General features: G+C 34.8%; 2 protein-coding genes across 3 annotated transcripts; both read left to right on the top strand.

Moving 5' to 3' along the window:
- The first annotated feature begins 565 nt into the window (after nt 1-565).
- Nucleotides 566-11,567, top strand: fap (fibroblast activation protein, alpha). The gene is made up of 26 exons (XM_053496558.1): nt 566-840; nt 946-1,030; nt 2,703-2,795; nt 3,193-3,287; nt 3,378-3,452; nt 3,553-3,605; nt 3,734-3,806; nt 3,914-4,034; nt 4,485-4,639; nt 4,720-4,817; nt 4,916-5,045; nt 5,908-5,946; nt 6,052-6,150; nt 6,638-6,708; nt 6,812-6,865; nt 7,080-7,210; nt 7,379-7,429; nt 8,336-8,437; nt 8,545-8,614; nt 9,021-9,215; nt 9,978-10,032; nt 10,245-10,344; nt 10,451-10,509; nt 10,608-10,680; nt 10,922-10,995; nt 11,137-11,567. The coding sequence occupies exons 1-26, from the start codon at nt 838-840 to the stop codon at nt 11,236-11,238; spliced, it is 2,256 nt and encodes a 751-aa protein (XP_053352533.1). The 5' UTR covers nt 566-837; the 3' UTR covers nt 11,239-11,567.
- Nucleotides 11,568-13,458: 1,891 nt separating this feature from the next.
- Nucleotides 13,459-14,607, top strand: gcgb (glucagon b). Of its 2 annotated transcripts, none has more exons than XM_053497077.1 (4): nt 13,459-13,531; nt 13,647-13,749; nt 13,899-14,045; nt 14,312-14,607. In XM_053497077.1, exons 2-4 carry the CDS (start codon nt 13,655-13,657, stop codon nt 14,430-14,432), a joined length of 363 nt encoding a protein of 120 aa, XP_053353052.1. In that variant the 5' UTR covers nt 13,459-13,531; nt 13,647-13,654; the 3' UTR covers nt 14,433-14,607. The 2 variants fall into 2 exon arrangements, with proteins under 2 accessions (XP_053353052.1, XP_053353053.1); XM_053497078.1 differs by having other exon boundaries at nt 14,295-14,380.
- Nucleotides 14,608-16,405: the final 1,798 nt, after the last annotated feature.

The following is a 16,405-nucleotide window of genomic DNA, read 5'->3' as shown; positions in this document are numbered from 1 at the left end:
CCCCTGGATGCGATGCCATGTGGGCTCTGTGCACACGTTCATTCTTGGGGAAAGATTTTGCAACCAATAGCATGGTTTTAAAACTAAGAAGGTCTGTAATTGGAAAATGAATATCCAAAAATACTACAGATTTTCCCCAATTTTGTAAATCGCTGAGTGGTAAAATTATTTTACAGTTGAATGCAATTACTGTATAATGAGTGTGATATTTAAGGAAATACAAATGTGATATCACTTTTAACATAACATCAAGATAACATTTTTTTCTTCCAGAGTGTATGCAATGCATGTAGTCAATAACACATAGGATAATTACATACAGTACCACTGACTCATAACAGTGGTAGGCTAACATCATGATTGTAAATGATGGACAAATGTTTGTTAAAGAAAGCCTGGGGTTCTGTCAACTTCACTACAGGTTTTAATTAAGTCGTTTAAGTCGTTTATGTCCCCCTCGGCGAGTATGACGGCTGTAGTGTTGGTTCAGCTCTAGTAGTGCTGAGGGAAGCTCCTGTGCTTGCTCGGAAAGTCGCTGCGCTTGCTCACTTTGCGCTGAGGTGGCGTCTGTGCGGTGATGGAAGCGGGAACTTTTAACTGCTGCATCCCAGAACTTCAGTGATTCATCAGAGGAAGCTTGTTTTTTTTTTTTTTTTTTAACTCGGACACAACGCGGGTGGTGTCAAGACATAAGTGATTGAAGTGTGTATGTGTCTGTGCTGGTGATCTAACCTGAGGTTCAGAGAGAAGTCCTCCACGTCAGCGCACCCGAAACTCCACAGGAGTGTAGAGAGAAAGAGAGAGAGAGAGAGAGAGAGACTGAAGCTCCGCACCAGCATGGTCAGTTCAGGAAACTACGTTGATTCATAATTTTTTTTTTTTTTATTGTTACTGACTGTCGATAGAAACTTTTGCTGTGTGTTTACCCGCCTTATGTACCTCCAGGGCTGCAGTAGGCTGTGCATAGGTTTGATCGGCGCGCTTGTGCTCGTCACGCTGATAGTGGTGCCAACGGCCATCTATGTAAACAGTGAGTAGTGTTAGTGTGGCTGTCATCCCTGTCCTGGTCCTAACTTAAAGACAGTGCGTTCTTCACTTTTACAGTGTTGAAGCAACTTTTATAGTGCTGAGTCAACTCTTCCATTCAATCCACACCTCTTAATGTTCAATCAACTCTTACAAGGTTGCATTCCTTCTTATAATGTTTATATAACTTTTACAGGGCTGACCCAGTTCTTACTGTATTGAATAATTTTACATTGCTGAGCCAGTTCTTACTGTATTGAAAAAAAAAAAAACATTGTTTTTACAGTTCTTACACCGAAGGTGTGGAATTCACTGTTGAAATGCTTATACTCTTATAACTCTTACAGTATTAAATCATCTCTTACAGCACAAAATCAAGTCATACAGTACGGTGTTTATTCATCTCTTACAATACTGCCTTTCCCCTTCTACAAAGTTTATATAATTCAGTGTTCAAAGTGTCAAGTCAGCAGGACAGTATGATACTGTAAGTTCAGTGGAACTGCCTGCATTTGGTGAAATCTTAGTGTTGAATCAAATCTGAGATTTGAATCCTCCCATGGTGTTGAATGAACACACTTAAATCTACATGTTCTGTTGAACAAAAATACTTTGGAGGTTTCTCCAATATTGATCATTTAGCACTAAGCATAACAATATAAAATGCAGCTTTTTTGTATGCCAGCATGTTGAATTAGATGCCCATTTTTATAAGACCTTATAATGACCTTGAGGCTTTTAAAGCCAATTTATTTATAGTACAGTATACTAATACAGTATATATTAGAAAAAAACTTTAACTATGGTCTTGAATATAAGTTCATAGACACCACCCAACATTTATATTCTATAACATCTATAACATCTTTCTGTATTCTGTGGCTTTCACAACAGAAACATTTCTAAAATCTATTTCTACAGATGATATCAAATTATAGTTTAAGAATGAGTGGAGTTTTTACCCTAATTTTCTTCTAAATACAAATTACTCTTTACATTTATTATTATTATTGTTATTATTATTGTTATTATTATTATTATTATTATTATTTTAAAAGCAGTTAGTGCAATATATCTCAAACCAACGGTGTATGTAGGCGGCACGGTGGCATAATGGTTTGCACTCTTGACTTGCACTTCCTGGGTCGAGAGTTCGATTCCCACCTTGGGTCTGTATGTGCATGACCCTGAGTATGTATGTCCTCCCCATGTTTGGTGGGTTTCCTGGGTGTCCAGTCCAAAGATATGCTAATTAGGCTAATTGCCATTTCCAGACTGCCTGTAGTGCATGTGCTCTGCAAAGAATTGGTACCCTGTCCAGGGTGTACGCCACCTCTTGCCATAAGTCTCCTGTGATAGGCTTCAGGCCCCTGTGGCCCTGTACAAGGAATAAGGAAGATTAACAATGACAGCGTAATTCATATATATTTTACATGAGTTTTGCTGATGATTTTTTAACAATAACAATATTTTATTTAGATTTTTTAAACAATAATAATAATAATAATAATAATACATTGAGTGATATGGATATATTAAATTAATTAAAATTGCTTGTGTTTAGAATAGTAAATTCAGTGACTGTCATGCAGTTAACCTTCAAAGTGTCGCCACCGTGTGGCCAATCAGTAGTCCTGTCTGTTCCTGGTTTAAAATATTTTTGTTTCCTGTTTTAGGGAGCAATTCGGTTCCGAAGAGGACTTTCACATTTGACGACTTTTATAATGATACTATTAGGTATCAAACCTATAATTTACGGTGGATTTCAGGTAAGGTACTCAAATTAAAAACGGACATGTTTACCAAGATCTTTTTTTTTTTTTTTTACCACACAGTTACAGCTGATGTATAAGTAAAAAAAAAAAAAAAAGAAAGAAAGGGGGGGGGGGGTAAAGTATTTTTGTTAGCTTTTCCAGTAATTATATTAAACTTTTTGCATAGGATTGCAGAGGAAACAATTATGGCATTACAAACTGCCTTGGCTTTGTAAACAATAAATCAATGAACTTTAAAATGATCAGTTTTATTTATTAACTTATTATAATTTAGAATTCAAGGCTGTGCAGAAGAAGTAGTTTTACTTTAATTAAAACCAGTGTTATGGCACACACATTGCTGTGTCAGATATTATAACCATGGTCTTACCTTTATGTTGCTTTCTGACAGACAATGAATATCTCCACAAAAGCAAGGATGGTAATGTGTATTTGCATAATGTAGAGACCATGGCCAATTCATTATACTTGAGCAACTCAACATTTGTAAGATGCCTCTCCATGATACTCTTTAGATTTTTTTTTTCCATAGCATTATTCATTGTTAATTGATTTTAGTTATGATTTGTTTTGTAGGCCCAGGTGGATGCAACAGATTACATTGTGTCTGCTGATAGGAAATTTGTCTGTTTGGAAAGCAACTATTCCAAGGTAATCAAACATTACAAACATCTTACAGTTATAAAAATGTTGCTTTTTGGAAAAGGAAACCAGTAACATTTTTGATGCTGAAATGGCATTATTTTGACAGCAATGGAGACACTCATTTACAGCCTCATATTCTTTATATGATATGGAGAATCAGTAAGCACAATCATTTTTACTGTAATAGTAAATATATTCTATTTTAAAATAGTATATTATATGTACTGCAGACTTCATGTAATATATTGTACAATACAATTTAATTGTTGTCATTGTGTCTTGTACAGGACTTTCATCACACCTACTTACCTCCCTGAAGACATCCAGCTATTATTGTGGGCACCCGTGGGGAACACAATGGTGAGACAGAATTTGCATATTTGACTGCTCAGAAAGTACAGGTTGTTTTTAGTATTACATTGATGCTATGTGAAATACACTGTTTCTAATACATTTCTTTTTGTTAGGCATATGTGTGGAATTATAACATTTACATCAAGCAAAATCCTACTGCTGAGTCTAAACAAGCGACTAAGGATGGACAATTTAATCAGATCCTTAATGGAATACCAGACTGGTCTTATGAAGGTCAGTTACCCATCCATCCATCAATTCATCCATGTTTATACATAACTCTCCATCAATTAGTCCGTCCATGTATACAGGCACATCTCTTATCCACCAATCTCTTCTACTATACCGCTACTACCAAACTTACTAGTTTACATATATCCATCCATTCATCTCTTAATGTGTCTGTTCATCCATCTATTCATCCATCCATCTATCTATCTGTGTGTAATGGCATCCCTACATCTATCCATGTACCAATCTATCATTCATCCATTTATACATGCATATTCATTTATTCCCATCCATCTATTTATCCTTGGATCTATCCACCTGTCCATTCACCTGTTTATCTTTGTGTACATAGATATTTCTATATTTTTTGTAGTTAATTAATTCATCAATTCATTTAAATCTAATAATATTTTAGCAAGGTAATAATCAGCAAGGTGTCCTTATGCTTCCCAGAGGAGGTGTTTGTATCAAACGAGGGAATGTGGTGGTCTCCTACTGCAAAGTACCTGGCCTATGTGCAGATTAATGACACAGATGTTCACGCCATTGAATACTCTTTGTATGGAAATGGGCAATACCCCACCACAATGGTTGTCCCCTATCCCAAGGTATGAAAATGCAGAGTAATTTTGTTTGTCAGCCACTCAGTGTGTGACCCACAAATAACTGTATGTGTTTCTTTTTAAAGGCTGGCTCCAATATTCCAAAAGCCAAGCTGTTTGTAATTGATGTTTCAACGGCATCTATTTCTTCAGAGGTGATGGTGCCCAAAACCCTCAGGGGAGGGTATGGTAGAATTTATAATTTTCAATTTTTTTTTCCTTATCTTAAGAATAATACCTTAAGATGCGTCTATAACTTTTTGTTTTGTGACTTTTGTTTAGTGATCATTACCTGAGTTCAGTAACATGGGTAACTGATGAGCGGATTGCTGTGCAGTGGCTTACACGCAGGCAAGACCAGGTTCTCCTTCAGATATATGACTATGATGGGACCAACTGGAATGAAAAAACGGTCTGTTACATCTCTTATAAGGCTTTAGCCACAGAGAAAGAGACAGAGAGGCAGAAACAGATAGAAAGAGATAGTTGTTAAGAAACCTGACCTTACTGATACCCTTTATTCCACCAAAACAGAGATCATTTTAATCGGGACAATAATTTGACTCTTCTGAAACAAAGTAACATCTTTGCCACAACCACAGGAGATGTCTTCATGATTGTTTAATAAATGAAATGTTACTCACTGTATCAGATATGGTTAACTAACTTGATGCCAGCTGAACCATATGAATGACTGTAGTAATTATCCAATGACACTCTTAACTATTTGCTTAGTTAAATCCATGTTTTGTTTGGTTTTTGGCCAGGCAGTGTATTTCTACTGGTAAAAGTCTGGTAGTTTTTTTTTGTATATGGTAAAAGTAAAGCTGTCTAGAATCACAACTAAGATAATTTAAACACAGCAGATGTGGCACACATTATATTCACAATTTGTAGCTGTTTACATAATGTTTTGTTAGCATTACCAATGTGGAAACTACTCAAAAATCTTTTTTAAATATTCAAATATTCAAATTCTTTACCGAATTTTCAATGCTAGTAATACTGGAAAAGGATCACAACTGCTTAAACCTCCATGATGTGCCAGCAGATCCAAACTTTATCACTCTACTTGTGACATATTACGATATGTTCCCAAATAGTTTTACTAAGTACTGTATGGTTGTTGCTGTATAATTCACTTCATACATTTATCATAGGATGGGGTTATATGTTTTTTTGGGTTTTTTTTTTTTTGCTTGTTGTTTGAAAGCCATTGCTATCATTGATATACAGTAAAATGCATTTATTACAAAAACAATGTGTTCCTACAGAAATTTGAGCAAAACAGCAGGACTGGCTGGATTGGTCGGGTAAGTTTATTTTGTTATATGATCAAAAAATAAATAAACCGATAAAATCTCAGCAGTCAGTGAAAATATGCTTAACAGCTCTTCGTACCTCTTTCTGTTTCTCAGTACATCCCTTCAGCTCCTATCTTTGCCGCAGACAACAGTAGTTTCTACAAGGTGATAAGCGATGCAAACGGCTACAAACATCTCCACTATGTAAAGGATGTAAGTAACTACATGTACTATTTAGTAGTTTCAAAATGAAAGTAGTTTGATGTTTACTGTATGTAATAAAAAAAAATGGAGCTACATATGGAAATACCAGGCAGGGTCACCTTGCCATTTGATACTTGAGCTCTGTAAAACCCAATTACAGACACCTTTAATTGGTATAAATGGCATTATTATATCTGGTCAAGGAAGTGAGTAATCCTGTTAATTAAGTTACTTTCAGAAGCAAGAAATAAGCAATTTCCTGAAGCATAAGGAGAAGAAGCCCTAGCCATATGGTGTAATTTGAAGTTGTAAATTTACATTCTTGATAATGAGTGTTAGCTCCCAGTGCATTATGTAACACTGTGTCCAATTAAGAACTGGGATGGGTTTTTTGAGACCTCTGAGTGTATGTGTAAAGCGTAGGGCAGAATAAAGTTATAGAGAGCATCTAATAACATTCATCATGGTAATGTTTGTATGTTTTTTTCTTCTACAGGGCAAAGCAGTACCAGTAACCTCAGGCAAATGGGAAGTAATCTATATATCAAAATTAACCAAAGATGCCATGTGAGTGCTATAAAATGCTAGATTTATTTTTAGATTGCTTGTTTTGAGAACAAGCCTATCAGTTAGTTTAATTTATTTTCTTTTTTTATTCTATTCATCATAGATACTATGTTAGTAATGAGTATATGGGAAGGCCAGGCCAGAGGAACCTCTATAAGTGAGTAAATTCTGTTTCTGGATAGCACAGAAAAATAACAGGTGTTATACTGTAATTGTGTAATTGCCTCTAAATTTCTGTATTAGTGACACATTAGTTAATGCTGTTTTTTAATTGGGTTTATTATTCAATTTAACCGCTGTGAAATTATTGTGCAGTTAATACCTAGCACACTTCATGACATTGACATATGTCTGTTTTTGTGTGGAACCAGGATATCATTCAGCACAAGTCATAGTCACTCTGCCGCTGAATGCCTCACCTGCTCACTCTATGAGGACAGGTGCCAGTACAATTCAGGGTATTTCAGCCAAAATGCTGCTTACTTCCGCATGGACTGCTATGGTTAGTGCGCATCGTATCCTGCGCTCTCACACCTGCTGCTACATTAAACTATTTTAGATAAATATAAAATAATATTAGACATAAATTTATTGAAAAAAATGGAAACATAAAGTAATATATTATTTTATAAATTACTGCCCATAAATACATTTTCTTCCTTCTACTTAGGACCAGGACTGCCCATGTTTACACTTATGGACAATCGAGGATCTAGTAAAGGTGAGGATGTTAATTACATAAGGTTAAAATAAACATGATGGGGTATTGTTGTTATTTAGCTTCAGTAGATTGTTTTATTTGTAATTTATTTTTATGTGGTAATTAACCTTGTATTTTATACAATTCTAATTGCTTACAGTTACATATGTGCCACACTTATGAAGCACTTACATTGTAGCAGCTATAAATAGTATTTAAAAAAAGATCACCAGCCTCTCTTTTTTCTTTGAAAGATAATAAAATAAATGTATTCCTCCAATTTTTGTGCCCTGCAAATTTTGTTCCCTTAGCTTCCAGCACAACTTTTTGTACTGTTCAAATACTTAATCTCATTTTCATTCATCTTATTTGAAGTGCATGTAATAGAGCAGGGAAAACACCAAAATGTGCATGACATTGGGACCTCCAGGAACAGGGTTTCGAACCACTGCGGTGCAAAATGCTTGCTCCTACCATAAATTGTAAATGAACATCTCCTCAAAGAATGCATCACCATTATATTTGTGTTTATGTGTTTAATTTGTTAAATAACAATGTTAGAGCCACTTCCATAATATAATAATCATGGCACTAATAATACTCTTACTCACACACTTATCTTCTATATTGCTTTATTCCTATATATACACACACTCACACACTACAGGCAATTTGGGAACGCCAGTTAGCCTAATTTGAACTGTGTGAGGAAACTCGGGCACCTGTAGTGAACCCACCAAGCACATGCAAACCCCATGCACACAGAGACGGGAATCGAACCCGGGCTCTGGGGGGGGCAAGGTGACTAAGCCACCGCAACACCATAATAATGACATCACGACAGAGCAGGAATGGTGTATACATAAAACTAGTTTCCAAATAAAAGATAAATCCCTGATAGCTAAAGACTACTTGATGTTTTTTTAGAAATCCAGGTGCTTGAAGACAACAAAAAGCTGGAACAAATCCTAAATACAGAGCTTCTAATGCCAACTATAAAACGTGCCACATTAAAAATAGCAGGATTTGGTAAGAGTAATATTTTCTTCACAGACAATACAATATTTTAAGTACAGTATGCTAATAATACATAAATATTATTATGTAAATGTAGAATACCTTTTGATTCATAACAGATTTATGGTACCAGATGATGTTTCCTCCTGACTTTGATGCATCCAAAAAATATCCTCTCCTGATTCAAGTGTAAGTTCTACATTTATATTTGTCTATCCATTGTTTTGTTCTCCTGCTGTGTGTTTAGCAACAACAATATCAGATAAAGTCTATTTTTTCCATGCCAATGTTTGCAGTTCAGGAACAGGTGCTGTGATTAAATGTGTTGGCTGTGATGTGTCAAATGTCTGGCGTCATGGGAAACATCGCTTTCTCCTAAATTAATGGTCAAACTGGTTTAAATATTTTTAGAAAATGGCTAATGTCTATTCTGATGCCTAATTTATTCCAAATCTCTACTCTTTTGCTTGCATGAACGATGAAAGTGTGTTGAATGTTATAGTTGTTAATTAAAATTTATGAGCCAAAATAATTAACGTGCAAAAGGCCTTGAAAATTCTTGAAAAGTTTCAGACTGAAGTTTTGTGTTTTAAAGGTATGCAGGTCCAGCAAGTCAGTATGTGGAATATAAATTTAGGCTGGAGTGGGCCACGTACCTCTGCAGCACAGAGAAAGCCATCATTGCTAGCTTTGATGGAAGAGGAAGCGGTTACCAAGGTGATGAAATAATGCATGCAATCTACGAGCGGCTGGGCACATATGAGGTGGAAGATCAGATCTCAGCTGTGAGGTGAGCTTAAGAGACACAGTATGACCACACTAAATGCTAAACCTGTCTAAGTCTAGCAGAGCAGGATAAAGCAGGTGGTGAAACAGCTGCATATTACATAATGCATGAATTCAGGATAAAAGAGGGGGGAAAGTTGGACAGATTTATAGAAAGTGAACTCAATGAATCTTGGCTGATTTAAGAAGTTGCATGACATTCCACAAAGATACTTAGTAGGTCTCCGGACTGATTGTTTGATTTAAAATTGGCTTGGTCTTGAGGGGTTTGGTGAAAAATAATGGTCATATTGACTTTCCTTTTGATATTCACAAAATTTGACAAGAAGTGTTACATATTTGAATGTGCTTCACAACATGTATGTGATGGTTAGGATCAACACTTAGTCTTCATTCAATCTTGGCTAGTCCTGGCCTTAAACTTGTCTTGTATTTAACAGTTCAAATTCAAATTCAAATTTTATTTGTCACATACACAGTCATACACAGTATGAAATGTAGTGAAATGCTTACACGACCGCCAGTGACCTTAAAAAGAGAATTAAAGCTTATAATAAGTAATAAATATGAATAAAAGAAATACGATAGAAAAATTAAATAAAAAAATAAAATTGAAATTGTTGCAGTCTTGAAATTGTTACAGTTGCAGCCTACATCATTATTGTCTATAGCTTTAATGAGTTTAACCCTTTAAGTCTATTTTGTTTTGTGTCTCTTTGTGTACCTTCATAGCCTTAGTGTTGAAAATCTTATTTTTTCTATGTAGGAAATTCATCGATATGGGTTTTATAGACAAAGAGCGAATAGGAATGTGGGGATGGGTAAGTGTTCTCATTAAGTATACTAACTATTATTAAGACAAGGATTAAAAACATAGATGACAGATGGCCTATTACTGAAAATGTTCTACAAAAACATGCATTGATTTTTGAATAGTTTCTTTTTTTAATTGTAGAATATACTGTAAAGATTTTTGCTGAAAACATCTATTAAAATAATTATTGTAGTAGCACAGGTTTGTTTTCTGTTGTAGTCATATGGTGGCTATGTGACCTCCATGGCTCTGGGCTCAAAGAGTGGCTTGCTCAAGTGTGGAATCGCTGTAGCTCCTGTTTCAAAGTGGGAATATTATGGTATGTCTTTTGATTTTTAATAGGAGTACTGTAGCCTGTTGGTTATTATATGATGGTGTAACATTTTGTCAGGTTTAGGCATGTTCTGAAAGATGCTATGTTCCAGATGCTGTGTACACTGAGAGATACATGCATCGCCCTCAGGATAATTTAGACAGCTATAATGTAAGAGCTCACATTTCTCACATCATTTGTATTTAAAAGAGATTTATTACCAGACTAATGCTCTTCTGTTACCATTCATTCCTGTTTTACCTTTGCAGAACTCCACAGTAACTGGCAGAGCAAAGAATTTTAAATCAGTGCAGTACCTGCTGGTGCATGGCACTGCAGACGGTATTCCTTACGGTTCATTATAAATAATTGTATTTAGAGTAAAGCATAAGTGTATACTTTTGAAGCTTTAGTGTTCACTACAGCTGTCAAGTACAAATATAAACACGTGCCATGTATTCTGCTTCTAATCTTGCAACTGATGTTTCATTGTTTCAGCAAATCCTTACTATTTCTCTTAACATTTCAACGTTTTTCCATAACATATTGTCTATTTGTATTTGTATATATTTTTTTCTTCTAGATAATGTCCATTTTCAGCAAGCTGCTCAAATTTCCAAAGCCCTGGTGGAGGAACAAGTAGACTTTGAGGCAATGGTGAGTGTAAGAAGAATATGTGACCAGATTTTAAGATAGCATGAAAATAAAAATAAGATTTGTTTAAAATGCTAGATATATTTAAATCACACATATGTGAGTATTCTGTGGTCACTCACCCGTATTTCTTTTTTCTTACAGTGGTACACAGACAAAGACCATGGTCTGTCTGGCAGGGCCCGCTATCACCTCTACACACACCTCAGTCACTTTCTTCAAAAGTGTTTTTCTAAAAATACATAAATAATCACCTTAATTGCAGGAAATTTGTAGTAAACAAAAACCATATGACACATATGTATATAAATTATACAAAAATGTTAACAAATTGAGATTTTGAATACTGTTCGATTGCAGTTTTTTATGCTGAATATTCATTTTACCTTTCCTTTTTTATTGTTAGATTTTTGCTTTGTTGATCAAGCAAAACATGACTGCTATATATTAAATACCATTTGCATGTCTTTTTATAATATGTACGAAATATTATGGCTCTACAGTAAACATGACACTGATTGTGATGGCTGTGCTATTCGAGGGATCACTTGCACTGAATTCAATATGTATTCTAACTTGGTTTTCGACTGTCCAAGTATGTCTTTGAATGTTCAAATAAATTAATGAATAAATAAATAAATAATAATAATAATAATAATAATCATATATCTTATGCATTTAACCTTTTCTCTGAGGGCATATAAAGTATGGATAGTTTGAAATCGAAAAAGTTGTTCCAATGTCCATATATTTCCAGTTTGATAAAGCTGTGCGCTTTATAGCCCAGATTCCTGTTCTTGGGTATAGTGTGTAATTGCATTTTAGAGAACTATGTATGTTCCCATTACAATCATATTCAATCTTTCATTTTACAGTGCAACCATTCTGTCCCATCAGTGGGTTAACACTTGTCTTCCAAATTCATGTAACAATTCATTTCTTTAATAGTACATAATAAATGAAAGAAATAATTTTATTATTATTACCATCATCATCATCATCATCATTATTATTATTAATATAATTATTATTATTATTATTATTATTATTATTGTATTTAGTTAATTTAGCAATCCAAATTTTGGTCACCTTCTAATGAAATGTTTTAATTATTTTCTAAATTGTAGAACAATGATAAAGGCATACAAATAATGAATTAATCTCATCCAAACAGTTGATGTTGAGATGTATCTGCTACTAGAGCTCTGCAACAATTTAATATAAATCTAAGGTGCTGTTAATTGGAGATTTCTAAGGCTGGTAATTCTAAAGAAACTGATCCTCTGCAGCAGAGTTAAGTCTTGGGACAGTCACCACGAGAGCCAGTTTCATCATAATTTTTGAAGTTGCATTAAAGATACTGTAGATTTTTCTTTCTCTTAAATTTTCCGCAAGGACTGATATTCATGTTTTAAAGTAATGATGGAATGTTCTTTCTCTTTACTTATTTAAATAATGTAAAATGTGTTTTTTTATGTCTTAGATGTCTTCAGTGTTGTTCTACAATGTAGAAAATAAATAAAGAAAAAACATTGAATTAAAAATGTGTCCAAACTTTTAAATGTTGCTTTAATGTGTATTGAACATAATTATAGTTACAGCAAGTGGCGTGGTGGACCAGTGAACATTGAGAAAGCTACAGCGTTCCTGATTTGATGCTGACTTCCAGTTACTGTTTGTAGAGTTTTGCATATTCTCCCGGAGTCTATGGGGGTTTCCATCCACATAAATCACTATGAATGTGTGTGCATGTACAGTACTGTCTTTTGCACAGTGTTGCCGCTATATGGGCTCCAACAGCACTGCAACCTTCCACAGAATAATTATGAATGAATGAATGTATGAATAGTAACAGCACTATAAGGTTAGAATGGATAGTGTAGTGATTTAAATTCCAGATTCTGTACTTAGCGGCATTAGATGCTCATTTAGGATTTATGTAAATATATTCCAGAAATATTAACTTTACAGTACATATTACCTTTAAAATGTTTTTTTTCAGACAAATATAAGCCAAAGATATACTATGGGCTAATGCTGAACCACCAAAAGGGCCCAAAGAGACATTCATTGTCCAATATTTACAAAGCTTAAAACCAAAAACAATGTGTTCATTCTTCCAGTCAGTCAGGCACACTTACTTCAGTGGAAAGTACTCAATTTCCTGGAAACTGAAATGAATCACTCTATTTGTCAGGCTGGAATCATGTTTGATCTCTCCTCACTAGTGACAGTTTTTTAGCTTGTATGGACATTGCCGCATCCCATTTGTCACACTGCAAATATGTCCAGTGCACTGAAATGGAGTCTTGACTAATGGATTGAGAGTAACAGGTAGGTGTACATGTGCGTGCAAGTGTGTGCATGTGTGCGTGCATGTGTGTGTGTTACCAGAGCTACCTGTCAATGGATGGGTTTCTCTATATAAGACACACTGTGCCAGGAGGGGACAAGGGAGCCTGATAAGACGCCAGCGGACACCATCACCCTCTCTCTTCCTACATCCTTCTGTTTCTTCCTTTAAGCAGTCGATCTACAGGTAGGAACAAATATCGAAGGATTTACCTTTGTTAAAAACTTATTATGCAGGCTATATTTAAGGGTGATTTATTTGATACTTAGAATAAGTATTGCGTGTGATTTTTACTTTTTAGGGAGCAAAATGAAAAGCATCCTGTATTTGGCTGGACTTTTACTCCTCATCATTGTACAAAGCAGTTGGCAAATTCCCATTGAGGACACAGAGGAAAATTCCAGGTGAGACTGAAAGATTTTGCTTTAGATTTGGCTTCTTTTATTTTATTTGAATTTGTTTTAATAAAATGTAATTTAATGCAAATAAAATGTGTATAAAATATAAAGTTCAGATTTTTTTTTCCATTTTTGTTAATGTTATGTCTTTTCAGTGTAATGTTAGAAGACACACTATTTATTAATCCAACAAACATGAAGAGGCACTCAGAAGGAACATTTTCAAATGACTACAGCAAATATCTGGAGACCAGAAGAGCACAGGATTTCATACAATGGCTGATGAACTCTAAGAGAAGTGGGTAAGTGTCGAATCTTTTCCATTGAACATTGCTCAAGCTAAATATAATTATATTGCTATTTAACAACAATGAAGATTTAGCATTTTAAAACAAATTTAAATTATATCATTAAAACTTTAAAACTGTCTGTTATCTGTTTCTTGTAGAGTGTTTAGCTCAAATGTTTATTTTGGTACAGCTATGTTTGATTTTTTTATAACTCTTAACAGGTTATAGTTTTTTTATTGGTATAAATTAACTTTCACGAAGTTTTTTATTTTTATTAGTTTCCACACAAGACGGCATGCAGATGGCACATACACCAGCGATGTGAGCACATACATGCAGGACCAGGCAGCCAAGGAGTTTGTCTCCTGGCTTAAAATGGGCAGAGGGAGAAGAGAATAGGGAAGCTCCCTTCAGCAAGAAAGAAGCATTTCATACCTTGTATGCTGAAATGAAACACCCAACAACGCACTGCTGGACCATCGTATTCCATCATACCACATTTTTTCATTGCCTTAAATAAAATGTGTTTGAAATAAATCTCTGCTGAACCTAAGCAATGTGATGTAATTCTAAACTGTGTGTGGTATATGTTATTTATTTGATCTTTTTTTGTATTCCATGGCCAAAAATGATAAGTCTTACAATTACTTAATAACCCTTGCTGCAAGAGGGAAACTATTGCATGGGTTTTAAGGAGCACATTAAACCTAACATTTCTGGGGTCAGATTCCTAAAAATCTCTATAGTTTCATTTCTATTTAACAATCTCTAAAAAAAAAAGATGTCTCAATACTGAGCCAAAACCAGGCAACTAATGCTGTTTTTACTTGTAAATTCAATTTTTCAATTCAATTTTTTTTATATAGCGCTTTTAACAATGGTCATTGTCCCAAAGCAGCTTCACAAAAAAAAAATTAAAGATTTTATTTTTTTAAGAAAATAAATATATATACTATATATACTATATATACTTGTATATATAAATATATACTTGTATATTTGTATATTATATTATTATCATTTTACCATATTATTTTATATATTTATTCTGCCAGTAGTCAATCACCCAGTACAATACAGTCAGCAGCATTTATTTGTTGTCTATCCAGTGGGCATGATGTTTAAAGTGGTTTATTACACCATGTCTAACATGACGCTATTGTAGAATTATGTTTGCAAGGCATGGAGATGTCAGTCAGCGAGAGATATAGAGTAGAGAGCGGGAGCCAGAGAGTGAGCAGCCTCAGGGACCGAGCCTCTCTCTGAGCTGTCAGCTGACACTTCACACCATCTGCTGAGAAATAAAGGGGAAAACAAGGCTGCCCACTCAGTTTTATTTATTTTTTGCTATATGTTATTTTCAAAATCTCCTGAGAAAAAAAATCTCATGCATGTTAAGTTTCCAAGAAATATATGCATATAATAAATAATTATCCTGTCTCCTTAAATAACAATAATCTAAAGAAATGCAACAGTTTGTAGTTTTTAAGTCATATAACTGCATTTTTTAAAAACTAACATGCAGAAGACATTCCCTAATTGTGCATTAGCCATTCATCCCCCTGACAGACGACTCACATCCATGTTTCATGCAGCACAGGGTTATTAGACCATATAAAAATTTCCAATTGTTGTGGTAATTCTATACAGTAGTACTCTAGTTTGCTTTAGATAGTTTAAACAGCTCGTGTGCAACCAAAACAGCTCTGACTTGGTCAGGTATTTAGTTGTGAGGTGAGGACTTCCTCAATTGGACTTGGTTTCCAATACATCCTTTAGGTGCTTAATGGCATCGAAATCTAGAGAATTAGGAAGGCTTATCCCTGTACTCTTTCTTCTTTTTCTTCAGACTATTTCTGAAATGTTTTTGCAGTGTGGTAGGGTGCATTATTCTGCTGAAATATGCCACTGCCATTGGGAATAAACTCACCATAAAAGGTTCTACTTGGACTGCAACAATGTCTAGGTAGGTGTTCCATATCATTGTCCAGAGCATCACACTGCTTCCACCAACCGGCTTGCCCGTCCCCACTAGTGCATTCTGGTGCATCTCTTCCTCAGGTAAGCAATATCCGGCCAACAACATGATGTACAGTAAAATAAAATGTAATTTATCAGACCAGAAAAAATCTTCCATTGCTCTTATATTCCTTTGTCAACAGTTGGGGCTTTCATCAGTCAGCATGTGCACCCTGACTGGTCTGCAGTTACCCAGCCCATACAGAGCAAGCAGTGGGACTTTGGTGCCAGTGACACTGCTGCCATGGGCACAAACAATAAAAGTTAATCAAATGTAACCTAAGTAATCCATTAACTTTATACTTTAACACATGATATACACCAATCAGTCATAAAGTTAAAATAATCAATAC

The sequence above is a fragment of the Clarias gariepinus genome, chromosome 5 (genome assembly GCF_024256425.1).
Source record: "Clarias gariepinus isolate MV-2021 ecotype Netherlands chromosome 5, CGAR_prim_01v2, whole genome shotgun sequence".
In the NCBI taxonomy this organism is placed as follows: domain Eukaryota; kingdom Metazoa; phylum Chordata; class Actinopteri; order Siluriformes; family Clariidae; genus Clarias; species Clarias gariepinus.
This window is presented reverse-complemented; position numbering and strand designations above follow the sequence as displayed.